Genomic DNA, 27,320 nt, shown 5'->3' with positions numbered 1-27,320 from the left:
AGTTACAGTTGCCTTCCATTAAGAGGTCATAAAATCCTTTAAAAAAAACAACTGAGAAAACAAAATCCTGAATAACTGGTCTGAGTTCTCTAAATCCACATTATATTAGCAATTACAAATAAATTCAGTATCAAATAAAAAATTTGGAACATCAAAAATTTTCGAAGGTAAGACAGCATCGGTGGAACATCATGAAAGAAAGAAAACCTAAATTAGCTTATTTTACATATTTTGTATATAAACATACAGACACAAGAAATAATGACAGAGCATCTATCATGTTTCTGACAGGCAAACACAAGAGTGATTAAAACCTCTGCTGCTTCCCTCTGGAAGTAGCGTCTCAAACCCAGAAGAGCCAAACAACTCTGCTAAGTAAATGTTATGAGAGGCATGTAAAGGGTCCTTGTGAGGGTACAAAATCACCCAGAGCACAGCATGCACATAAGGATGGAACGCTTCAGGAAATATAACATTCTGCTTTCACAATAGGAAAGGTTACAGGAAACACTAAAATAGTTCAACTCAACTAACTATACCATAAAAATAACTTGTTAAACTCAACTAAATATACCAAAAAAACAACTTGTTTTTAGTAACCTCTAAATGTCACTTCTGTGTAGCAAAATGTTTCACTGCACATTTATTTTTTACAGTAAAAAATAAATTAGCTTTAAGAAATTATTCCTAAGGTCCAACAAAAACTCTCAATTTTACTACATATGTGACTTAAGACTGTAATAATTCTATTTGAATAAACAGAGACTCAGGAGAGAAAATTTAAAAAAAATAAAACTAAAGAAAAAAACACAATGTAATAAAAAGCAAAAGGACGACAAAAAAATGTAAAAGTACAGTAAGAGCAAATGCTTTTTGATGGACAGCTGTTCAAGGATTAAGTGCATTAAATGTACAATTCCTTTGGTCTTATATTTCCACTTCCGGGAATTTATTCTAAAGAAATAATCAGCGATGTGAGGGAAAATCTTGGTGCCTAGAAATTTTAGTCACAGATGTCAGTTCTTAGGCAAAAATCTTGTAAAATATATGCAAGGCTATTCAGCCATATTGCTGAAATAGGAAACTTAAGAGATCAGGTTATATGAATTATTGTGCACCTACCTTGTAGAACACTATGCGGCCAAAAAAATGCTTTAAGAACAAAATATTTTCTGTTTCCAGTGTTTTCTATAAAGTAAAAAATATGGGTGACAAAATGAGTACGACTGAAATGATTTTTATTTGTTGAAACAAAACCAATGAAAAAGTGAAATTCCTTTCAATAGTATAAACTGTACCTTTTGGTGGAGGGAATACAAAGACTGTGGTGTTCTTTTGGCTTTTTAGTAATTTCCAAATGCCCACTGATGTGGTATTTGGAGAGTAACAGCTGGAAGTTGTGTAGCGAAATTAGCGGCCATTACCCCCTGCAAAGTTCAGCAGCATAGAGTAGCCTGAGGAAGAAAGAAAATCCCTTCACTTGTAAACTCTTATTGCAGTATCTTTTTTATATGTCATATTTTTAAATTGGGAGCAAAACATCATGAAATAGCTCATATTAGTCCATTATAAAAACATTAAGTACTTAAAAATCCGGAAATGAGAACCACCTGAATGGGTAGACAAATTCATAAGTATGTCCTAACTTTGAGGTTTCATTCTAAAATACACCCGAAAAAAATAAAAACATCACACCTGATAGCTAACTGTACAGACTCACTTGAACCCTTGACCGAACAAAACAGCCTTCAACTACCATTCTTCCATTTTGCTATTTAATGGCTCTCCTTTTTTGGTCCATAGAAAATTTTTCCAGGCAGCCTCCCCAATTTTAATATTTTTACAGACATGAGAACTCCCCTCAGTAACATTTCACGATATTTGTCACGGAGAGGTCCTGTTCCCTTCAGGCCGACAATACCCAATAGGTTACTAAAACTTATCCATAGTATTCAAAACAGGTGCAGTATTATAATTTAAGAAGCTATCCAGATCAGTGCCACTGGGTCACTCAATAGAAACACCAACATGTATTTCACTTTCTCAATAAGTAATTTTGAGGAAAACCACTGTTCTGGATGAAAAATTGTTCCGGCTTTCCTTAAACTGTTCTCAGAGTCAATTTAGTCAACGTGGGTTATCGACGGTGTTTTCCATTTCCCTGATTATTTCATTCCTTATGACAGCTTGCCATCGACACGCCACCATTTCACATGTGCTTTTGCTTCACTCAACACAGCACAAGGTTTTGCTAAGCGACCAGGCCCAGTGGCTGCCCGGGACAAGGTCCTCCGCGGAGGTCCTTTAAGGTGTCTCTGGGCCTGCAAAGCCGCCGCTGCTGCTGCTTCCTTTCAAAGCGCAGCCTGCGCCTCGTGCAACGCGGACAGCTGCCTAAGGTCGGGGCGAGCACGTGCATTCTCCGCATTCCGACCCGAGCGCTTCGCCGCGTGACGAGCACGCGGAAACACCTGTCCCCACGCACCCAGCGGTGCCCACGGACCTCCCCTTCCCCGTCCTAATGAGGGAGGCGCCGAGGGCCAGCAGCACTCGGCGGAGAAAATGACACCCCCCCCCCCCCCAACACACTTCCAACGGGAGGAGGAGCGGTTCGGAGAGCAGGACCCCGAAAACCCATCCAGCCCTCCAGAGGAGTCCAAGGACCAGCCCAGAGAAAGACTTCCCCTCCTCCGCCCCCCTCTCGTGCGGCGGGAGAGGAAGCCTCGCCCCCTTTCATCCCGCCTTCTACTTCCCACTCCGCGGCGGGGAGCACTTGGCCATGGCTGCCCTGGCCCCCTCACTTCCGGTGCCGGCGCCGCTAGAGCTGCGCCATCCCCCAGTCCATCGGACAACCACAGCTTCCAACTGACCTTTTAAACAGACTCGCGACTCCTCCGACCTTCACTAGGTGCTGCCCTGGAGAGAACAGCGGATGGGTACCGCGCCGAAAAGAATCTACGGTAGAAAGACTTCGCTGTCCTCTCGCCAGAAACATGAAATGCGATAGACCTGCGGCCACCGCTGCCCAGACAAAATGGCGCCGAGAAGTCGGTTTCGCGCATGCGCCTTGGACAGGCCCTGCCCCGCCCCCGTGCCAGTCCTGGCCGCAGCTCCGGGCTCGGTTTCCATGGGACACTCCGCTGCCAATCCTCGTGCGGAACTGCTCTTCCTGACCCCCTCCGTTTACCAATCAGTGTTCAGTCAAGCACATCCGGAGTCTTTTCAACCAATCGTTTGGCAGGCCTGGCTTACTCAATACCTGGTTCTCCAGTAACGTTGGACCTCGGAGCCAGCCAATCACAAGTGGCAGATGTCCTACCTGCTGTTTTTTGGACCAATCCGTGAAGTTTCAGAGCTACATCCAATGAGGACGGCAAGGAGGGAGTGCCAATCCGAAGCTCTTCGGCGTCATGAGCAGCCAATAAGAGTTCGTGTAGAAGCGAGTCTGCTCAACAGCTTGTTATTTGGTGGATTGTGGCAGTAAATCGGGAGAGTGGGGACCCGGGCACAGGAACTGCCGCCGCCGCCGCCGAGAGTGGCGCTGCCCAGCCGGGGGCCCACGGCGGTCAGCGGGGCGGAGGACGCGGGCACTGACAGCGCGCACTTCCCCCGCAGTTGGTAGGTGGGGAGGAGGGAAGTGGGGGAGACCCAGCAGCACAGCAGCTGCTGCTGCCGCCCGGGGTCCCGGCGCAGTTAGAAGCTTTGGAGGTGGGGGACGGGGTGCGAGGCAAGCGGTGCGGCCGGCGCGGGGGGAAGGGGCGCGTCGCGGAGCAGCGACAGCAAGTGCGGGAAGCGCCGCCGCCTCGGCCGCTTCCCCGGGAAAATGGCTGTGGGGCTGGCCGCGCCGCTAAGTTTGCTTCGGCGCCGTGAAGAGCGGGCTGCTCCAGGAAGCCGGCCCCCAACTCCGCGGCGCGTCCCTTCCCCGCAGAGTCCGTGGCCGGACCCGAGGGGCTGGGGGCAGGTACCGCTCTGGGCGGTACAAAAAGTTGAGGCGGGCGCCGGGAGGAGGCGGCGGCTGCCGCGGTGCGGCTCCCCTCCCCGCCCCTCCCCTCCCACACACGGTCCGGGCCACCTCCCTCCTCCTCTCCGCCCCCTCCTCCTCCGCGGTTGTCCCCGCACCCTCGCGCCTCCCGCTGAAGGCCTCGGCTCCGGCCCCTTCGGGTGAAGAAGCGCTTCTTCTTGCTGACACGGTGCGGAGCGGAGGAGGGAGAGCAATGGCGCCGTGACACTCCACTGCCGCCACCGCGGGCCCGGGGCGGGCCGAGGGGGCCGAGCGGCGGAGGCGGGGCGCGGGCCGAAGTCGGGTATCCGGCGGGCGGCCGAGCGCAGGCTGGGCGGCCGCGCCTGTCGGGGACTCGGGTTCAGCCCCCACGGCGCCCCGTCCTTTTCCTGGGCGATCGGTCCTGGGGATCCGACCGGAGCTTGTCGGGTCCAAGTAGCGAGCGAGGCGGGGGCGCGGTGGGCCGCTGGCGAAGTCCGGGGCGGAACGGACGGGCGCCCGTGGGGTGCTCGCTGCCCCCTCGGCTCCCGCGTCCCGGGTGCCCTCCGAGGGGATCTTCTCCTCCCGCGGCCGGTGAGGTTTCTGCCCCTCCCCGCCCGCGTTTGTTTACTTTCTTTTCCTGGGTCGGTCCCCCGCGGAGACTGATCTCTGGCTTGTCTTTCTCCTCCCCGTGGTTCTAGCGGAGGAGGACGGCGCTGGTGGAGCTGGAACCCCATAGGTCACCGATGAAAATGAAGGTAAGTGGAGTCAGCGCTGCTCCGAACCTCGTGCCCAGGACACTTGGCTGCCGTGAGGCTAGTGCTGTGGAATGTCATTATTTTTTCCCTTTGGCTGCTCAGGATGGGTTTCTCGGCCAGGCAGCGCTTTCTCAAAAGCAGGACGTGTTGAATGGGCGAGAAGTGATCATTGTGTCCAGAGGCAGGCAGCTCGGCCCATCTCGGAAGCAGCACTTTGGAAAGGCTGCTGCAGCCTTTCCATTGTTGTCCATTGGGCTAGTATTTTTAAACACTTCCTGTGTTGGCAGCAATCTTTGCAGAAGTAAAAGCTTTTGTCCTGCTTTGGTTCTTTGGGGGATTTTGGGGTGATATTTTTATTCTTCCTCAGTGCCAGTGTGATTTTTTTTCGAAGGAAAAAAAAAATAGGTGGATTGTGTAAGGGAGGTATCGTTTTAGTTGGAGGTAAAGTGAAATTCTGTGATTAAAATACTTCAAGTGGAACAAAACTAACAGTTTTAGTTCAGTCGTTATAGTAAATAATTTTAAGCCCGTAGCTGACCAAAAAATATGTGTATCTTCTTCTGAAGACAACTAATATTGCAAACATCATATGTGATGTTTAAGGGAGAAGAAGGGGATAGCAGTCTAGTGCTGTAGGATTGAATGTTTTAGGTCAGCTATTTACTTGCTAAAAGTATTCCTTTTCAGTTTGCATTATTTGAAAATACACTAACTTTACGAGGTTCTTGATTTCTTAGTCATTTACTATTTCAGTATATTAAGCCCTGAAATACAGCGTTTTCCCAAATTTTCTCTTGCCTTCTTAAAGTGACCTTTAATGTTACTTATCTTTTTTAAGGTTACATGTAACTTTTAATATTACTTGGGAAAACTTACTGGAAAAGTACTATCATTTCGTACTTAAAAATGTGTCTCTTAAGTGTGTACACTGTAACTTTTGCTCTTGGCAATGTTGAATCAAACTTGTATGGTACCTTACCTTTTGAAAAAAATAGGTAAAATGATAGATTGAAGTAGCAGTCACTGTTATTGTCAACATTAAAATGAATCGTAGAATGAAATTTCTCACATCTTTCAATGTGTCTTATGGCCATTGGCTAAAAGTAGGTATTTCTTAGTAAAGCTTTTTATATGTATATACCCAAAAGACTACTGTGATAAACTGATATGGCTACAAGTCTTGTGCCATCAGTTCATATCTCTGCATTCATCAGACTTAAACCTTTAAAATGCAGCTTTTAGCCAATGATTTTTTTCAAATAATGCTCTCCTTATCGAAAGGATTGGCATCATTTCTTATCTGTACAATTATACAGTACCTGAAAAGATGTTGCCTTTATGCAGCTATATTAATAAGCATATAATTACGTATTGTTGGTATTAATTTTAATAGCATTATCTTTTTATTTGAAACCAAAATTTTCCCCAGACCATAATTGAGTAATTTAAAGTATTATGAGACACTTAATGTGCATATATTTTTTGTTTTTTTCTTATTTTTAATTTTTAAATAAATTTTAGAATTGTTGAAACATTTTGTATCTGGAGAAAAAATTGTATATCCCTACTGATACTTCCCAGGTTTTTTTTTTGTTTGTTTTTTAATATATTTTATTGATTTTTTACAGAGAGGAAGGGAGAGGGATAGAGAGTTAGAAACATCGATCAGCTGCCTCCTACACACCTCCTACTGGGGATGTGCCCACAACCAAGGTACATGCCCTTGACCGGAATCGAACCTGGGACCTTTCAGTCCGCAGGCCGACGCACTATCCACTGAGCCAAACCGGTTACGGCCCAGTTTTAATTTAAATGTTTTATGTTATCAGGATATAGTTTATAAAATAAAAGATTGTTAATAAAGTGTTTGCTTTGGGGTATTTTTGAATTATCACTGATACTAATAAACAAATAGTGTTACTGTTTTTATTACTTTAAACACAACCTTTTAATGAGACTTGAGTTTGGAGTAGGGGAAAATAGTAGTGAAATTCACATTTTATGTTCTTTCCATCAGGCGGCTGATGAGCCTGCCTATCTGACAGTGGGAACTGATGTAAGTGCCAAGTACCGAGGTGCCTTCTGTGAGGCAAAAATTAAGACTGTGAAAAGACTGGTAAAAGTTAAGGTAATTTTTTTTTTCTTTTTATGTAACAACATTACTAACTCTAGATTGAAAAGTGTTGGGGAGGAGAGGCATACTTCAAATCAACATTTCTTTATTGGATCATTATTTTGTGCAAGCACTGTTATACATAAAACTATAGGAAAAGCACATTAAGGTTTGAGAAATAACTCAAAATGAGAAATTATTTCAAAGTGCTTCCATGAAAATACCATGTTCATGATACTTCTTATCATTTGGATCTTTCCTGTTTGTGGCATCATGCTTACTTAGGCTGTAATTTCTTTTTGCATGATGTTCACATTGAGACGGTTTCAAGTGAATAGGAATAATAATACAGTGGGAATTGTGTTTTCAAGATAGCATTAAAAATGATTTAGGAAATTTATTTTTAAGATGCTTTTATGACCAGAAAAAAACTTAACACATTATTCGTGTACAATATTTGGAAATATAGAATGTACCAAAGGATTAATGCCCATAGCTTACCTCTTAGAAATACTAATATTAACATTTTTTGTGTTTCCTTATAGTAATTGTCCTATATAAATGTTTTTAATAATCTTAGTTATAGTTCATTAATTCAGCAAACATTTATTAAGTGCCTATAAAATGCATTGACATTTGCTAACTGCTGGGCCTATAGTGATGATGGAGGACTAGAGCCTTCAAGGAGCTCACAGTTAATGAGAGAGACAATAAACATAAATACAAGGCAATGTAATAAGTATTATAACAGAAGTAACCACAGGATGCTAAGAAAGCATAGATTAAAGACATTGTTGTTAGAGTATTACCATAAATGTATTGTTTTAAAACTAACATGAATTATTGTGCAAAAATATTTTTCAGGTACTTCTGAAACAGGACAATACTACACAATTGGTGCAAGATGACCAAGTAAAAGGTCCTTTAAGAGTACGTATGTTCTACAGTTTAAAATCTGAAATGATGAATAATTCATACAATAACTTACTGAGTTTTACATTTGTAGATACAATTTTAAAATTTTAGAATGTTAGAGAACAAAAATACAAATGTGATGTTATATAGTTAGTATAAATTATGATAATACAATGGCTATTTCCTTAACTTAAGAATGTTAAACATCTTATGGGAGCGTAACTTTTAACGTATATAAACATGAGTTTTCAGCGCCTCTTACTTTTGAATTCTTTGATTTAATGCTTCATTTTGTTTTTTAGGTTGTTATATATATTTAGCTTGCTAAATAATATACTAATATAAATCTGAATCTTGTTATTCTTTCTAACATACCAAGTAAACTGTTGACTTTATAATTGAATTTAACGAAATTTAAGTTAATTTAACTTAATACCTATATTACGTTTTTCATTCATTTCTGGCCATTTGTTTGTATAATCTTTGTTCTGTCAGAATACTATTTTAGTTAATATCTGATATACAAAGGCCTGGAAGCTGAAAGAAGGTCAACTGGTCCATCTCTTTCTCTCTTTAGGTGAAATTTTTATCTAAAAGGTCTCTTAAGTACAAATACTGAATCCAATATTTCTATGAAAGAAATTAAAGCTATTTTTGCTGTGTTGTATGGTTTTTCGGTTCTTACATTCCACAGTTTTCTTGAAGACAGTGTGTTATAGTAAAAAGGCTCTGAAGTAAAACTGAAGGGACTGGGTTCTCACTGTATCCTGCAGGTTATTTTCTCTTTCTGAGCCACAATTCTCAATGTGTAAGATAGGGGTAGTAATAGCTTCCCTATGCCAAAAGGGGGCTCAAACGGCATGATAAATGTATGAGCACTATTAATGATAAAGATCTATTCAATATAAGGTAGAATTATTCTGAGTATTATTATTTTTTCACCCAGGTGGTAGTGATTCGGTTTGTTTACATTTGGAAATGAATTTTTCATTTTGTGTTTTAGGTTGGAGCTATTGTTGAAACAAGGACATCCGATGGATCCTTTCAGGAAGCTATTATCAGCAAGTTGACAGATGCTAGTTGGTATACTGTGGGTAAGTAGTTAAGTAGTAATTTAATCCATAGGATTGGATTTGTAGGTTGCATATACCTCTGTTTTGTAAAGACGCTGAATCATTATGTTTGCAGAGCAATATGTGTTCTTTCCTGTCACTTATCTCTTATAGTAACTTGGCTTTTGTGGCTATTTCATCCAAGATTATATGGTAATTTTTTTCCACAAGAAAAGTCAGTACAACTTAGTGTTGTAAATAATCAGACTTTTTAACTTTCTGTAATTACAATTAGGATTGCATAGTTGCAATCTTTTAGTGTTGCTGTCTGTTTTATATAAGGGTAGTGTAGATGTTACCATGGGATTCACTGAGTACAAAATTCTGACCAGAGTAGATTCAAGCCTAGGTAATCATAGTTTAATTTTTAAAATATGACACAGTGAGGGTAAGGAAGATAAATGTCCGATAGCTTTGGCAGCACATATACTAAAATTGGAACGATACAGAGAAGATTAGCATGGCCCCTGTGCAAGGATGACACCCAATAAAAAGGAAGGAAGGAAAAAAGGATAGAAGGAAAGATAGATATGTGCTACTAATATGAATTCACTCTTAACATTCCATGCATAACCTTATAGTGGCTTAAAAAAACTTTACTGTAGTGAATAGCAAGTGTCATGATACAAATAAATTAAAACCTAAATGTAGTGCTTATATAATTGCTGTCATTATGTTGATGAGAATATCAGTAATTAACGTTCCTAAATTTTCTCTCAGTACTTCCAAACTATACAGTCATGTGAATAATATCCAGTCCTTGGTTTTACACTGAACATCTATCTCATTGTTTGTTTTTATGTTATATCTTGGTACAAATAGTATGACAGTGATGCGGTATCCTTGTAGGAAGTAAGAAAAATGGCTCTTATATTTACTTGATTTGTTGCTTCGAGTAAAAAATATTTATCTGCAGTTGTTCAAAGCTGTGAAGAACATGCTTTGGTTAACAATTGTACTTCCTGTCCCTCCTTCTGCCCCCTTGGCTTCTATTAGTACTAGTAGCAATTTACTGAACATGACTACTACACTACTATTTTCTAACTATTTTTATTCTAACTATTTTTATCCAGCCATCGCTGGGTTTCCTAGAAGTTGGTATTGGTTCACAGTGGTCTATTATTCTGAACAACATATTTTTAGGAAGCTTAGTTGTGGCTATTGGTAGATGTTAGAAGTTTAAAAACTAAGCTAATGTTTACTCTTAGAGAGTAAGTAAATACAGTTTTGCTATATTAAATAAGGCAGTGACAAAAATTTCAAGAGTTGACGTGTGCAGAATCATGTTATATGATGCATGTTCAAATACTAATACCTCATTCTATTTGGTGTCCAATATCAAGCTTGTATTCATAATACTTGTATAGTTTTATTGATATAATCCTCACGCCTCTGCAGAAGCAATACTTTTCAGGTTTTCACATTCTTGATTTCTAGAACCTAGAATAATCCTTCAATTGTGAATAGCAACCTCTATCCTTTACATGAAAGGCATTTTCGCATTTCTAAAAACTAGTTGCTACTGAGCATTCTCTATGGTGATTTTCCCATCGGTAATTACAGAATTACAGAATTCTTGTTCTCAAAGAATTTAGAATTATAATTACACATAATTCATGTATCGCAGTCACTAGTGTACATAAGAATCACTTGGTGCTTGTTTAAAAATTGAGATTTGAGGACCCCAAGTCTCTCTAATTTAGTAGATCGGGAGGTGGCAACCCAAGAATCTTTCTTTTTATGTGCACAAAGGCTGAATCTAATGTAGCTAGTACACACTTAGGAAAACAAACTACACTTGGAGAGACAGAGACTTATCCAGGAGAAAAATTAAAATTTTTTAAGACCTTTGCATCTGTGTAATGAGAGAATTATCTAAAATATTTAAGGCATGAAGAGGCACTATTCACTTAATTGTACTCAATATAGCACTCTACTATAAAGAATGTTTAGGTATTGAAGGATGTAGACTACATAAAGGATGATTTGAATATAATGAGCTTAACCCATTGTACGCCATTAAGCATCTGTAGACACAAGCGGCGGACCTTCTCCACATGCCGCACATCTATTAAAAAAAAAAAAAAATGTTTTCCCTATGTGGCAGCCCTGACCAACTTTAAAATCATTTTTCGTGAGAATTTTCAGCTGAAAATATTCAAGAACCCCCGAATTGTGAGTAACATTTATTTTTATAATATTCATTGCAAATTGATTTTTTAAATTAAATTCAAAATGTGGCGTGTGGGGATGGTTTCGTTTTGGACGTGTGGTAGTTAACTGGTTAAGAGAGGCAAAATAAAATGATGTCTTTCAGGTCATGAACTTTCTATATTTTTCTTTAAGTGTCTACTACCTATTTAATTGCTCTTTTCTGAAAATTTACTTGATTTCTAGTTCATAGGGAAGTGCTGTATAGGTAGAAACAGAAAGTTATACAAAGCATGAATGTTTTTTATGACTTTTGAAGAGGTCTTGAAATTATGTCAGAGTATTAAAAACGAAACAAAGGAGGATACCCTACTGCTGGTTTGGATCAACAGGAACAATGAGTCAGTGATAGTAACATGGATATTAATTTTTCCTATTATAGCTTAATAACCAATTTTGAAAGAGGTTATAGATCTACTACAACACAATTTTTCAAAATCTAATAGTACTTTGCCTTCTAATGGTGAACAATAAATAGCTCCAGCTCATGGATTTTTTTTGTTTGTTTTTTGAACCTTGGGAATATTTCCTATCATAAAACAGTGCTTCCTAGCATAGTTTATTCATTTGGCAGTTCTGTTCCTTGCATTAAAGATAAGGAATCTGTAATGTGTGGAATTGTGTTGTTAAATGTCCAGTCATTTTAAGAGTATCATAATTTGGAATAGAATTCATATCTACATTTTTCAATATTGCCATTAACTCCTGGTAAATACAACTCTCAATAAGACATTCTAAAGCTACTCCTCTTTTGCCTTTTTGGGGTATGAAAATAACTCATTGATTTGAAAAATAAGGGGGAAAAATGGCTGTTAAATTTAGTAACTTGTATATAAAATGTACATATACATTACATATCAGATTTAACACTAAAATCTATTTGACCATTTATGTGTTTTTGTGACATTATTTTTTTACATTCTTAATTTTTTTTATGCCTTATATTTATTGTTCTGCACATGCATCATATCAGATCTCATGGAATTTCTAGTTTAGATTAAACTGGTGGATGGACTGACATTTCTTTTGTTTTGTTTTTTTTTTTTTTTTTTTTTAAATATATTTTTATTGATTTCAGAGAGGAAGGGAGAGGGAGAGAGAGATAGAAACACCAATGATGAGAGAAAATCATTGATTGGCTGCCTCCTGTATGCCCCCTGCTGGGGATCAAGCCCGCAACCTGAGCATGTGTTCTTTTTTTTTTTTTTTAAATCTTTATTGTTCAGATTATTACATTTGTTCCTCTTTTTTTTTCCCCCCCCATAACTCCCCTCCTCCCAGTTCCCGCCCCACCCTCCGCCCTCACTCCCCACCCACTGTCCTCATCCATAGGTGCACGATTTTTGTCCAGTCTCTTCCCACATCTCCCACACCCCTTTCCCCCCCAAGAATAGTCAGTCCATTCCCTTTCTATGTCCCTGATTCTATTATAATCAACAGTTCATTCTGTTCATCAGATTATTAATTCACTTGATTCTTAGATTCACTTGTTGATAGATGCATATTTGTTGTTCATAATGTGTATCTTTACCTTTTTCTTCCTCTTCCTCTTCTTAAAGGATACCTTTCAGCATTTCATATAATCCTGGTTTGGTGGTGATGAACTCCTTTAGCTTTTCCTTATCTGTGAAGCTCTTTATCTGACCTTCAATTCTGAATGATAGCTTTGCTGGATAAAGTAATCTTGGTTGTAGGTTCTTGGTATTCATCACTTTGAATATTTCTTGCCACTCCCTTCTGGCCTGCAAAGTTTCTGTTGAGAAATCAGCTGACAGTCGTATGGGTATTCCCTTGTAGGTAACTGAGTTTCTTTCTCTTGCTGTTTTTAAGATTCTCTCTTTATCTTTTGCTCTTGGCATTTTAATTATGATGTGTCTTGGTGTGGTCCTCTTTGGATTCCTTTTGTTTGGGGTTCTCCGCGCTTCTTGGACCTGTAAGTCCATTTCTTTCACCAGGTGGGGGAAGTTTTCTGTCATTATTTCTTCAAATAGGTTTTCAATATCTTGCTCTCTCTCATCTTCTGGCACCCCTATAATTCTGATGTTGGTACGCTTGAAGCTGTCCCAGAGGCTCCTTACACTATCCTCACATTTTTGGATTCTTTTTTCATTTTGCTTTTCCGGTTGGATGTTTTTTGCTTCCTCGCATTTCAAATCATTGACTTGATTCTTGCGCTCCTCTGGTCTGCTGTCGGGCGTCTGTATAATATTCGTTATTTCAGTCTGTGTATGCTTAATTTCTAGTTGGTTCCCCAATATAAGATCGAGGGTCTTATTAGTTTTCGTGTAGATCTCATTAAGTTTATCGGCAGCTTCTAAACAGTTCTTGAGAGACCTTAAAAGTGTGGTTCTGAACTCTATATCTTCCATTGACAATTTTGTCCTGTTTCTTTGTCTCCGCATTTTGTTATGCTTCCTTGGTGTACCCCCTAGTGGTCTTTGTTCGAAGTCTTATAGTTAAATCTTGATTGTTGTAGCTAATTCCAGGGAGGGTTTGACCTCCAGGCCAAGTGGCTATGAGAATCAGCTGTGTCAGCAGTGAGAGAACTTCTGTCCTCTAGGGAGGTGCTAATCTAGCCTTTGCCTGAGGCTATCCGGCAAATGCCTCGGTGCAGGGCTTGGGCGGGGCGGGTCGCACAGGATCAACAGGGTGGGCCGGAGAGAGCAGTTATGGCGGCTCTCAGTCCTGTCCCCAGGGGCTCTGCCTCTCTGAGTCCCAGCACCCGCTGCAAAGCTCGGAGAGAAAGGTGCACTCGCTCTGACCGAAGCCAGACAGTCCCGCTTCTCCCGTTTGAGTCTGGGTCCCTAAAGACTCGCCCGGATCTGGTGCTCAGAGTCTGCGACTCCCTCCCGATTGAAAACAACAACCGCGCCCTCAGCCGCCAGCCGGGTCCACGCACTCCGCACCTCAGAATTTGACTTCAGCACTGCGCCTCCTCTGAGTGTCCGTATGCGTTTCTCTTTCCTCCTAGTTGTAGGACTTCCACTCAGCCAGCGTTCCTGTGGTTCTGGGTGATGTCCGTTCCGTGTTTTAGTTTCACTTTTGAAGTAGTTGTTCAAAGCAGCAAACTCCGGCGTTAACCTATGCCGCCATCTTGGTTCCTGACATTTCTTTTGGAATGCGCAATAGGCTTTATAAGATTTTTAATTTAGTTAGAGCCTCTTCTGACAAGTTGTTATAACCAAAATCAACTACAGTATGTTTTCAAAACTAGGTGGTTATTCCATTGACTAGAAAATTGTTAAGAAAAAATGTACTAAACAACAAGAAATCTATTCATTCCTGTGATAGGCTTTAACCCCGTGTTTAAATGGCCTTTCATGAGACTTAGAATTCCCATATTTTAATCTAATTAGACATTTGAATGTTAATTTCTCAAGTTTCCAGATTCCTGAAGTTTTTGATCTTAGCTGTTGAAGGACTCAACAGGTGATTTTATGAGTAACAGAACTATTGATTTTTCCTAGGGAATGCATCTATTTTTAACTTTAAAGTTTTTACTCCATTATGTGAAATATTTCGTTTATCATAACTGCAATACACAGACATAATAATACTTATTTTTCCAAAGTCAGAATTCGTTCATTTTATACCTCTGCTTCATACCTATTTATTATACATTTTGATTCCTCTTGACTAAATTGTAGCTCATTGATTAACTTTCTGATTCTCAATTTCTTTATCTATAAAAGGAAGGTAGTAATTTCTGTCTGGTAGAGACTGCTGTGAAACTTAAGTGATAGCCAATTATATAGTGGGTAAATAAAGTTAATTTACTATTATTATCTTACTATCCTCCAGCATCTAACAGTGTTATGATAGACTACTATGTATTTAGTAGTTAGATTAGATCCTTGTTGGCTTTTGTTTCTTTGAATTCTAACAGTTTAGGATTAGGCTTTGTATATTATATTGTTTGCATTGGTATTATTTTGCCTAGAATGAGTAAAGTTAATTGAGAGAGTCTCAGCTTTATCATTTTTCTCAAATTAGGTTTTAGTATTTATATATAATATACTAACAGAGATACTACTTTTGTTATATCCTATTGCACTCAATGAATAATCTATTTAAATGCAAGTATAAAAAATTTCATAGAATTACTAAATCCTAATAGCCTTACGTTTTTGTTTTTTTCCTCTTGGCATGCTGTAGTATACATCTTAAACTGAAAGAAGCTAAGTTTACTAAGTACACCAGTTACTTATTTCACTTATCAAAATGCCAAAGTCACTTTTCACTGCCTACAAATTTTGTGTTCTTTTAAATGATTCTTAGAAGCTATAGAGAAAACTTCTTATAGAAAATCTTGAGAAATCACATGGCTTAACAGACTTGTTAAAGAACTCAAATACAGTTTCCCAAGTTTTGTGAATTTTAAAAAAAGTCTTAACACTGTTTCTCTTCTTTCACTTGAAGAGGGAAGGGTTCCTATGTAAAGCTGTGAAATTGTTTGCTCCACAATCTGCTGTTGAGAAGTTTCTTTGGTTCTTACATTATTTCTACTGGTGGTAAATAAAATGTGATGAGTGAAATTAATCTTTTCTTACAAAAATCTGATTTATTTCAAAATGGTTATTTTGAAAAACAAGAATTAATTATGATAAACTTGAAATTTCTCATAAAAACATTTTGACTTGGGCCGCCATTGATTTTAATGATAAAAAACTGGGTAAAAGATTTTGTGACCTAAATTTAATATTAATTGATCTTACAGTCTCATTTTCCTTCCTCATACTTCCACTTAAGTGTGTATGTATATAAGTATGTATGTGTGTGTTCAGTGTTACCATCTTTGTAATGCAGGCATCAAGGAAAATTGGAACTTTGAAGATTTTATTCTTTAGTATCTTAAGGACTTTTATTATTAATGTGAAGCATTATTTTAAATTTGGTATGATAATTTTATGATTTTAAATTTTATAAATAACAGTGGTTTATTATTAGCCTTGACCCCATATGAATCATAATTTTGATACAAATGTTTGTTTAGAGCACTGTTAGTCAAGAATAGATTAATGATGTAATTGTTGAAAGGTGCTGTTTTATCCTGTCATTGTGTCTGTCTGCAAGTGGTCATTAATTTCTGCATCATTGACAGTGTATAAAACAGCTGCTTTGTGGGATCATTAAGGTTCTTTGAATATGTGCTTCAGGATCTGTTAATTGCCTCTGCATTGTCTCCTGCATGTAAGAGAATCTAAGCTAGTCTTTAGTCTAATAAAAAGAACTGACTGTGGTAGATAAATATTGAAGAAGTAGAGTGCTCTTACATAATTGAATTTCTGGCATGAAAAATTAAGTTTATGATTTGAAGGCAAAGTAATAATAAAACAACTCTTAAAAAAAAATAAAAAATAAAATAAAAAGGCAGGGATGGCCTGGCCAGGTAGCTTACTTGGATAGAGCATTATCCTAATATGCCAAAGTTGCGGATTCCATCCGAGGTCAGGATACATATTAGAATCAACAAATGAAATCTTAAATAAGTGGAACAACAAATCAATGTTTCTCTCTCTCCCTCTCCTCCTTCCTCTATCTCTAAAATCAATTTAAAAATTTTAAGTGCAGGATTTGAATTATATAGATAGCAAAGTAAAATATCTAAGATATTACTAAATTCAGGTAATGCAAATTTTTCTTTTATTAATACTAACCTATTTTGTTAGAATGGAAAAACATCAAGCAGCTTTTTGGCTCCTTCTTGAATCTGTCTGGTTCAGCCTCCTTGCCTCTACTCCAGTCTTCGCCATGTCCACAAGAAGACCTACATGGTGTCCACCTCTGGCTCCAGGGTCTTTGGCAGCCGCTCATAACTCCAGTGGGCCTGGCACCCAAATCCTCTCCAATGGTCTGGGCTTCCAGGCCATCTTGGGCTCTGGTGGCCTTTTCCTGGGTGGGCAGCAGCTACTGGGGTGGCCTGGGGTTATGACGGGGCTGGGAGTATGAGTAGCATCACAGTTGTCTAAGTGAACCAGAGCCTGCTGAGTACCCTGAAGCTGGAGGTAGACTCTAACATCTAGGCTGTGTGCAACCAGGAGATGGAACAGATCAAGACCATCAACAAATTAGCTTCCTTCATCAATAAGGTGCGGAGCCTGGAGCAGTAGAGTAAGATTCTGGAGATCAAATGGAACCTCATGCAGCAGCAGTATACAACTCACAGTCACATGGGCAGTGTTTTGGAGAGCTACATCAATAACCTTCGGCAGCAGCTGGTTGAGGAGGCAGAGTTTGGCAACATGCAGGGACTGGTGGAGGACTTGAAGAATAAGTATGAGGATGAGATCAACAAGCGCACAGAGATGGAGAATGAATTTTTCCTTTATAAGAAGATAAGCTTACATGGATGAAGCTTACATGAACAAGGTAGAGCTGGAGTCACACATGGATGGGCTGACCCTGACCGATGAGATCAACAAGCAACTGTATGAAGAGGAGATTCATGAACTGCAAAGATCTCTGACACATCTGTGGTGCTGTCTATGGACAACAATTGCTCTCTGGACCTCAGTGGAATCATTGAGGTCAATGCCCAGAATGTGGACATCGCCAACCAAACCTGGGCTGAGGCTGAGTTTCTGTACCATCAAGTATGAGGAACTGCAGATGTTGGCTGGGAATCATGGGGGTGACCTTTGCTGCACGAAGACCTAGATTTCTGTGCTGAACCAGAACATCAGCGGACTCCAGGCTGAGATTGAGGGCCTCAGAGGCCAGAGTGCTTCCTTGGACGCCGCCATCGGTGATGCCGAGCAGCGTGGGGAGCTGGCCATCAAGGATGCTCAATCCAAGGTGATTGGGCTGGAGGCTGCTCTTGAGAAACACCAAGCAGGTCGTGGCCTGGAAGCTGCACAAGTACCAGGAGCTCATGAATGTCAAGCCGTCCCTGAATGTGGAGATCGCCACCTACCACAAGTAGCTGGAGGGCGAGGAGAACCAGCTGGAATCTGGGATGCAGAACATGAGCACCCACACCAAGACCACCAGTAGCTACTCAGGTGGGTTGATGAACCCATCTTACGGGAACCTCAACTGTCGTCTGGGCTTCCAGGCCAACTTGAGCTCTGGTGGGAGCTCTGCCTTCTTCAGCCGCACCAGCTCCTTCAAGACGATGGTAGTGAAGAAGATTGAGACCCCAAGATGGGAAGCTGATGTCTGAATCATCTGATGTCCTCCCCAAGTGAATGACTACTGGGGTCCCTCCTGTCCTAGCTTTGGGAAAGGAGCTGTGCCGGGGAGCAGCAGGCACAGGAAGCCCTGTCTGAGGCTCAGCCCCAGACCTAGCTCACCCTTGGGGTGGGGAGTTACTGCCTGGGGGACCACCTCTTTCCCATGCTCCCAACTAAAAGTCAAGTGGTTTTTCCCCCCAAAATAAAGCCCTAGCTGGTTCTGCAAACCCTAAAAAACCACACATACAATGGAAAACCATCTAAAATTATGAAAAGCAGGATTAAATCTTAAAGTAACAATTTTTGTATATATATGTTTCCCTGTTCATGTTATTTTCATACATGTACAAACATTTGTTGATATGTCTATACGTTTTAAGTATCTGAAGTAAAGACTCCATTTAATTTATTTCTTCATAATGCTGGACAATCGGGTGTCTTCTGAGAACATTTTCTTTTTTGTAAGCTTTGTAAGTTCTAGATGTTAAAATCAGTACATTTCTGCAAAATTAAACCTATAAAATTATCAAGATAATATAGCTACTTATATGGTAAACATTAGTTGTTAATTGTTAAATTCTTTGCCCCCATTTCCTTAAAGTATTTTCAAGTTGTTTTGAAGAAGTGTGATTTTTAAAAATTATAGAAGTAAAAACTTTTAAGAAAAGTTCCATGTAATTTTGACTAATTTTTCAGAATTTTAAAAAAATTTTCAGCTTTTTGATGTTTTCCTCGTTTTAACCGTTATGTCTAAACTTCTTACATCCTCTTCTACCAAAAGAGAAAAGTTGAATCTTCTGACTTTAGACCAGCGGTTCTCAACCTGTGGGTTGCGACCCCTTTGGCAGTCGAACGACCCTTCACAGGGATCGCCTAAGACCATCCTGCATATCAGATATTTACATTACGATTCATAGCAGTAGCAACATTACAGTTATGAAGTAGCAACGAAAATAATTTTATGGTTGGGTCACAACATGAGGAACTGTATTTAAAGGGCCAGAAGGTTGAGAACCACTGCTTTAGAAGCTACTATGGTAGGTTATCATACAAATAACTAGAAGAAGTAAATAATCCAACATCATTATCAGAAGTCAGTTTCTTGAAGTTAGAGGTACTCCATTGATAACCTGAAAAAAAACACGCCCATAACACTTCATTTTTATAAACCAGGTTTTTGCTTATTCTTCTAGGAGTAAAAGTAATTTAATATTTGTGTTTTGACTATGCTGCTAATGGTTTAAGAAGGTGACTGGAGACAAGCAGTTGGGGGCAGCCATTTAACTTGTTTGGTACCTATAAAATGAAAAATGTGCTATGTACATTTTAAAAGGTTTTGAAAAATAACCAGTTATGGTTTTTGCAAATATTAAGCCCTAGATAAATAGCAATGACAGCATTCAGTGCAGTTATGTTTTTATTTGTGGACATAAATTTTCCCTTTTCCGCTTATTACAGTTTTTGATGATGGTGATGAGAGGACATTGAGACGCACCTCACTTTGCTTAAAAGGAGAGAGACATTTTGCTGAGAGTGAGGTAAGGTGACATGGACTTTTGGAGTTAAACAAAGGATACTCATGTAGAGAAAAATGTGATTTAATTTGTTTGTTTCTTATCCAGACACTTGATCAGCTTCCATTAACAAATCCAGAGCATTTTGGAACTCCAGTAATTGCAAAGAAGACGAACAGAGGAAGGAGGTCCTCTCTTCCTATGTGAGTGTTAACATATACAGTAACACTATAGTAATTATTATAAATTAAACAAATGACTTTTCTAGGATGGCTAAATTTGGGTAACTTTTTCATCGCATCTTGTATTCTTCTGTTAGATATTTTACCCTTCGCCAACCTTGTTCTTAATTTTTCCCATTACTTTGTCAGTAATTATCACACTCCTTTTCCAGAAAGGTTATTTTTGTTTTGAATTAATTACATTGCCAAATTCCATAATTGATACAATTTTCTTGTTTTTAGTGAGTATATATAATTTTTTAACCTTTTTATTTCAAAAACATTTCAAACTTAAAATTTTTAATTTATTTTTATTTTTGAAAGTATTACAGACGTCCTTTTTTCCTTCCTGCTCCCCCCCAGTCATATCGCACTATTGTCTGTGTCCATGGGCTATACCTATATGTATATAAACTCTTTGGTTAATCTCTTCCAGCCTCCCCCACCCCTCTCAAACTTAAAATTTTAAAGAATATTACAATAAACTTAAATATATTCATCTAGTTTTGCTAATTGTTAACATTTTTGGCACATCTGCATTGTCATTTTCTCTTTTTATAGGTACACATTACAATGTTTTAAATAATAACTTTAATTGGCTGAACTATTTAAGAGGAAGTTGCAAGTGTCGTGACCTTTTACCTCTTAAATACTTTACCTAGGACACAACAAGGACATTTTCTTACGTAACCAAAGTATGATTATCAGAATCAGAAATTTAACAGTATAGAATGCTATCTTTGCCAGTTGCCCAAAATAGCCTTTATAGCATTCCCTGATTCTAGGATGCAATCTAAGATCATGCATTGCATTTAGCTTATATGGTTCTCAAGTCTCTTTTAATCTGGAAAAGTTCCTCAGTCCTTTTTGTGTGTGTGTGTGTGTGTGTGTCTTTTCACGACATTGACATTTTTGAAAAGTACAGGCTAGTCTAAATTGTTCTTTGGTATGGGTTTGTTTTATTGTTTAGTTATCTAGGTAGGTCATCTAAATAACCCCTCAGATGTGTTTTCATAATCTGTCAGAAAATTAGAGTTCTATCATATGGCATACATAAAAAATAGAAGGGAATCTTTTCTAAAAATGTGTTTGGCACAGTAAGTTCTTCATGGTGACATAATTTGGCTTTTCTGTCCCAGTGGGTGGTTGGCAGGAGACCTTAAGTTCATGTCCTCATTGATCTGGTGAAGTGGACTCAGAGTTACCATGGGCGTCTCAGGACTACTTCTGTGGGGCTAGGAAGTGTCTAGCTCTTCAATTCAAATAAGAATAAAAAGGGGTAATACAGATTAGAAATTGAGTTGTATGTATTAAATTCACACCACTCTGACTATATTCAAAGTGGTTTATCTTAAGATTATGATAAAATTATTTTGGCTTTTAGTAATGAAGATGAAAAGGAAGAAGAAACTAGTGAAGATGAAGATGAAGATAAGCGACGTCTCAATGATGAATTATTAGGAAAAGTTGTAAGTGTGATATCTACTTCTGAGAAGACCGAATGGTATCCTGCATTGGTGAGTAAGGTTTCTTTCCAAAGTTAATCAACCATTTAACATACTTATTTCACGTGGATTTTAAAAAAGCATTTACAATATTTTTAAAGTGTTAAACAAATTTAATTTGGACTTCATTGAAAAATAGAGCAATCATGCTCAGGTCACTGTCTCTTTTTGTTATTTCCTTTCTTTAATTTTCATTCTCTGTAACCGATCATTTATTGCAGGGGCGGGGAACCTTTTTTCTGCCAAGGGCCATTTGGATATTTATAAAATCATTTGCGGGCCATACAAAATTATCAACTTAAAAATTAGCTGGCTATGTTTGGTCAAATATGTAATTAACTCACCCCTAGTGCCTTGGCAGGGCCAAACCAAATGATTTCAAGGGCCTTTTGTGGGCTGAACATTCCCCACCTGGAATCTTTCAATTCTTCCTTTAAAACATGTTAGCGGTGTTTCCTTTTACCCTGTTCCCATTACCACTTTATACCTGATCTACAGTAAGCTACCTCCCAAGTTCCCTTAACTTGATTATTGAAATTTTTAAATTAATTTTCTAGAAGTAACTTTTTTAGAGATTTAATTATGATAGTCTCATTCTTTAAAAAAAACACAAAACTTTCTTTTTTAATATATTTTTATTGATTTCAGAGAGGAAGGGAGAAGGCGAGAGAGGGAGAAACATCAATGATGAGAGAGAATCATTGATTGGTTGCCTCCTGCATGCCCCCCACCAGTGATCGAGCCCGAAACCCGGGCATGTGCCCTTGACTGGAATCAAACCTGGGACCCTTCAGTACACAGGCCAAGGCTCTATCTATCCACTGAGCCAAACCAGCTAGGGAAAAACACACAAAACTTTTACTGACTGCCTGATGGGTCAATTCTTCTTTCTCAAATAAATATTTAAGGCCATCCCTACCTCTTGATTTGTTCCCATTCCCAGTGTAAGCTCTCTGCTTTACTCAGGTTCTTTCTTAATTTCTCCTTCCATAAATCACTTCAATCCTCCAAGCCTGCTTAAATCGTTAATATTTACTGAGGATCTGCAGTGAGTTCAGGTTTGTTCTAAGTTCCTTAGAAGAGAGAGAAGTATGAGATTTGCAACACATTGCCTTCAAGCAGCTTACTAAACACATAGTAATGAAAAATTACATAGTAATTTTAAAAACTTTTGGGGCAGACGCAGGATAGGGAGTTACTGGAGAAAGGAAAGGTACACTTAGACTTTGGAAATGCAAGTCTTAGTAGATAGGTTAGTAGAGAAAAGTAATCTTTGCTTATTCAGGGAAGGAATGAAAAGAATGGATGGGCAGGAGATTTATTTCATGAGAGGAATCAATAATAGTTGGTAATACCTGTCTCCTCTTTCTCCTCTTCCTATTTCTCTCTTCTTAAATAAGTCTTAAGGTCCAACTCAAGTCCTACCTTTTCTGTAATCTCCCTAAACACTAACATAAATATGCCCTTCTTCCCTGAGTTTTGATACCACTTGTATCTCTCATAATTTTGGCACAAAAATGTGTCCCAAATTAAATTAGAATCCTTTGAAGAACTGAGGCCATTTTTTTAGGGTTATTTGTGCATATAAATGCATTACTCAATCCCGTATAATGGATTTACCTTATAGAAGAAAAGTCTGAAAATCCTTTGAATAATTCATTGTACAGGCAAATAAATAGGGTTAGATTCAGAATATTCAGGTCATAATTTGCCAAGAGACTTTAAAAAAAATAACTATTCAACAGATTTATCCTTTTTCTGGTGATGTACAAAATAAAAGATGAGGAAGACACCAATCTACATTTGGTGATTTTATAGTCTAATGCAGAAAATGATTTTAGTAATATGAAATAGTATATGTTTAATATTATGACTTCTTTGTCTTGAGAGGTTATATTTATTTAAAGGAAATCCAGAAAGCCATCATAAAGCAGGTACTTTTGAGCTGAGCCTTGAAGGACTTAGAGTTAGTAAGCAGAGCTTCGTTAGAGGACTTACTTAGAGGATATAAGATAAGTAAAAGCAGAAAAGCAAGAGGTTTGTCCATGGAACTGTTTGATCTGGGAATCCATTTTGGCTAAATATTAGATGTGAGTAGGGGAATAATAGGAAATAAGTTTGAGAACATAGCCCTGGCTGGGTAGCTCAGTTTGCTGAAGTGTCATCCTGTACACCAAAAGGTTGTATGTTCAATTCCCAGTCAGGGCACATACCTAGGTTTTGGGTTTGATCCCTGATCAAGGCATGTATGGGAGGCATCCCATCAATGTTCCTCCCCCTCTCTCCCCCTTCTTCCTCTAAAAATCAATGAAAGCATATTCTTGGGTGAGAATTAAATTAAAATTAGAAAGATTGGGAAGGTAATTTGGATATAGAGCAGAAGAGCCTTTAAAAATTCATCTAAGGAATTTGGACATAGTTCTGCATAGTATTTTGCAAAAGAGTGACAGTATTTGAGCTGTGTTTGTAGGAATATTAATGAGGCCGTGGTATGTTGGGTGGATTATTATTAGAAAGACTGGAGGTGGCAGGAACCAATTTGGAGGCCATTAGAGTGGTTCACAAATGAGGTAATTAAGCTTTGGGCTGTGCCTACTCATCCTTGAAGACTTACTTGAATCCTTTGCTGCTACACCTTTTCCTTCTCCAGGTTGGGTTGAATCTTCTTCCTAGATGCTTTCGTGTTACCCTGAGCCTAGTGGTATCACTGTACTTATCCTCCATTGTGTTCTTTTGTGTATCTTGACCCTTCATTACACAGTTAGCTCCTTGAAGGTAGACACAAATATATTATTACTATTTTTAAATATTCACCTCTCCTATCTTATTTAAAAAAATGTTTTTATTGATCTTTTTACAAAGAGAGGAAGAGGGAGAGAGAAACAGAGAAACACCAATTGGTTTTCTCCCATAGTGGGGATTAAACCGACAACTTTTTGGTGCATGGGATGCTGCTCAACCAACTGAACCACACAGGCCAGGGCACAAATATATTATTAATATAACAATTACCAGCACCTAACAAACATTTACTTTCATCTGATATTAAGACAGCTTGTATGACTGCCAAGAATTTTTAATTATCTGGATATATGCTGTTTAATATAATAGCCATGTGGCTATTTAAATGTAACAATTAAAATTAAATAGAACTAAAAATTCAATCTCTAAGTTGCACTAGTCACATTTCAAGTGCTCAGCCCCGTGTGGTTCATCGCTACTCTATTGGTCAGATATAGATTTTTTAAAAATTTATTTTCTTTCTTTATTGATTAAAGTATTACATATGTGTCCTTATTCCCCCCATTGCCCCCCCAACCCCCCTCGCAGATGTAGATTTTCATCATTGAACAAAGTTTTGTGGATAGTGCTAGATTGTAGGAGAGGGGCTAGTTAGGGATAATAATGAGCAGGTACATGTCAGTAATTTATTGGTAGAGTTTACTATTTAAAAAAAATATTAAATTCTATAAAGTATACAGAGACTAGTTATTTACATTTGTTATTTTTTAAGAAATTAAAAAGTTCTTTACTCAGATTTTCTCAGATTTGAGTTAATTACTAAAAGCTGTACATGCCCTGGTAAGAAAGGGAATTTAGATAGGTGTTTATTTCAAAATAGATCCTGATTCAAGTATGTTTTTAAAAATTATAATATGCCAAATGTTCATCATATATCATACATAATTTATTAATTCAATAACTGAGTTATTATTTAGCTTAGAGTAACTCCTAATATTTTTAAATATTTTGGTCACATTGTAATTTATATTTCATTAATTATGATTTTATAATCTAACTAGAGGCCTGGTTACATTGAAAGTAAATTAATTAGAAGGTGGCTGGCAGGGGCAGGACTGGGGGAGCCAACCTCCTGCACTCCCTCCCTGGCCAATAGCATCTGGGGCGGTGCTGGGGCTTGAAGGGCATCTGTGGAGTCCCTCTAGCAGGTGGGGTCCCTTTGCCTAGCCTGCAGGGATCGGGCCAAAACTGGCAGTCCGACATCCCTCGAAGGGTCCCAGAATGTGAGAGGGCACTCTGCAAAGTTGCTGTTGCTTGGCAGCTCCTGTGTTGAGCATCTGCCCCCTGGTGGTCAGTGTGCATCATAGCTACCAGTTGGCCGCTTAGTCTTTTATATATATAGACTAGAGGCCCGGTGCACAAAAATTTGTGCACTCGGGGTGAGGAGAGGAGGTCCCTCAGCCCGGCCTGTGCCCTCTCGCAGTCTGGGACCCATTGGGAGATAACGACCTGCTGGCTTAGGCCTGCTCCCGGGTGGCAGGGGGCAGGCCCAATCACTAGGTGCAGCCCCTGGTCGGGCTCAGAGCAGGGCCGATTGGGGAGTTGGGGCGCCGTCCCCTGTCATGCACAGAGCAGGGCGGATCGGGAGGTTGCAATGCCACCCTCAGTCACGCTCAGGGTAGGGCCGATTGGGGGGTTGGGGCACCGCCCCCTGTCACACTCAAGGCAGGGTCGATGGGGAGGTTGCGGCGTCACCCCCTGTCACGCACAAAGCAGGGCCCATCAAGGGGTTGGGGAGCTCTCCCCTGTCACACACAGAGCAGGGCCGATCAGAGGGCCGATCAGAGGGTTGGGGCTCCAGACCCTGTCACACCCAGAGCCCCAGGGCGATCAGGGGTTTGGTCGCTGCCCCCTGTCACATTGATCCCGGTGCTGGGAGGCCTCACTGCTCCGCTGATCCCGGGGCCAGGACGCCTCTCAGCTCCGCTGATCCGGGGGTCCTGAGGCCTTGAGGCTCCGCTGATCCCAGCTGGGAGGCCTCTCGGCTCCGCTGATCCCAGGGCTGGGTCGCCTCTCGGCTCCATTGATCTGTGGGCCGGGAGGCATCGCAGCTCCGCTGATCCTAGGCCGGGAGGCCTGTCGGCTCCGCTGATCCCCTGGCCCTGAGGCCTCTCTGCCCTGCCACTTCAGGGCTGTTTGGCTTTGCTCTGCTTGGAGCCTGAGTATGCAAATTAACCGCCATCTTTTAGCTTCTATAATTGAAACATTGTATCTTTTGGAGTTGTTGCTTCAGGAGCTCAGAGCCCCGCAGCTGCAGACAGGGAACCTTGGCTTCCTCCATCGCTGGGGCAGCCAAGCCTCTGTTCTCAGCTGCCTGGCTGCCGGCCACCATCTTGGCTGTCAGTTAATTTGCATATCTCACTGATTAGCCAATGGGAAGGGTAGCAGTCGTACGCCAATTAACATGTTTCTCTTTTATTAGTGTAGATGACTAGATATCGCTTCTCGGCCTTTTGGCTAAGATCAAGTGTAGTATCTGTTATCAGTTTAACACATTGTATGCGGGAAACGTGTTTACACGTTTTACATATTTATACATTCTACCAGTGTAGTAGAGCGCGGGACACATATTAATACGTTTTTTATAGACTAACGATAGAATGCGGGTAACGTATAAATACATAAACTAAAGTTATCGTAATTTTACTGAACATTGACATTTGCGCAAAAAATTAGCAAACATGGCCCGCGCCACCTGTTAGAGCGCGATAAAAACTACCCACAAACAATGTGTTAATATAGATGACTAGATAAATAAAATACCTAGAAAACTAATATGCTAAAGAAAAATTATAAGGTTATCTTCTTGTATAAGTAATTAATAATGGAAGGTATTGATAATGAAGCTCTTTCTTATAAAATACTAGAAGCCCAATGCACAAAATCCGTGCAAGAGTAGGCCTTCCTTCCCCTGGCTGCCAGCATCAGCTTCCCTCTAGCACCCGGGACCCAGGCTTCCCTCTGGCTGCTGGCAGGCACCCGGGACCCGAGCTTCCCTCCGGCCACTGGCAGGCACCCGGG

The 27,320-nt window shown here is 39.8% G+C and overlaps 1 protein-coding gene, 1 non-coding gene and 2 pseudogenes across 5 annotated transcripts in view; all 4 read left to right on the top strand.

Annotated features, from left to right (window-relative positions):
- The first annotated feature begins 3,480 nt into the window (after positions 1 to 3,480).
- Positions 3,481 to 27,320, top strand: part of ARID4A (AT-rich interaction domain 4A) — a 68,244-nt gene continuing 44,404 nt past the window's right edge. For 2 of the 4 annotated variants that reach the window (XM_059694985.1, XM_059694962.1), the window contains exons 1-8: positions 3,481 to 3,615; positions 4,678 to 4,734; positions 6,752 to 6,862; positions 7,712 to 7,777; positions 8,766 to 8,856; positions 19,716 to 19,795; positions 19,880 to 19,974; positions 21,377 to 21,509. In XM_059694985.1, coding sequence (XP_059550968.1) covers positions 4,723 to 4,734; positions 6,752 to 6,862; positions 7,712 to 7,777; positions 8,766 to 8,856; positions 19,716 to 19,795; positions 19,880 to 19,974; positions 21,377 to 21,509 — 588 coding nt within the window. In that variant the 5' untranslated portion in view covers positions 3,481 to 3,615; positions 4,678 to 4,722. Of the gene's footprint in view, positions 3,616 to 4,092; positions 4,188 to 4,445; positions 4,571 to 4,677; positions 4,735 to 6,751; positions 6,863 to 7,711; positions 7,778 to 8,765; positions 8,857 to 19,715; positions 19,796 to 19,879; positions 19,975 to 21,376; positions 21,510 to 27,320 lie in introns of those variants that run through there. The other 2 variants (XM_059694978.1, XM_059694971.1) reach the window with 2 other exon arrangements.
- Positions 9,284 to 9,386, top strand: LOC132223975 (U6 spliceosomal RNA). Its single transcript, XR_009450570.1, has one exon. It is a non-coding gene; the product is annotated as a U6 spliceosomal RNA (small nuclear RNA).
- Positions 16,506 to 19,709, top strand: LOC132227726 (keratin, type II cytoskeletal 8-like; annotated as a pseudogene).
- On the top strand, positions 26,737 to 26,841 carry LOC132223070 (U2 spliceosomal RNA; annotated as a pseudogene).

This window comes from Myotis daubentonii, chromosome 1, assembly GCF_963259705.1.
Source record: "Myotis daubentonii chromosome 1, mMyoDau2.1, whole genome shotgun sequence".
NCBI lineage: Eukaryota > Metazoa > Chordata > Mammalia > Chiroptera > Vespertilionidae > Myotis > Myotis daubentonii.
Note: the sequence above shows the minus strand (reverse complement) of the source record. Positions and strands in the feature narration are given on the sequence as shown.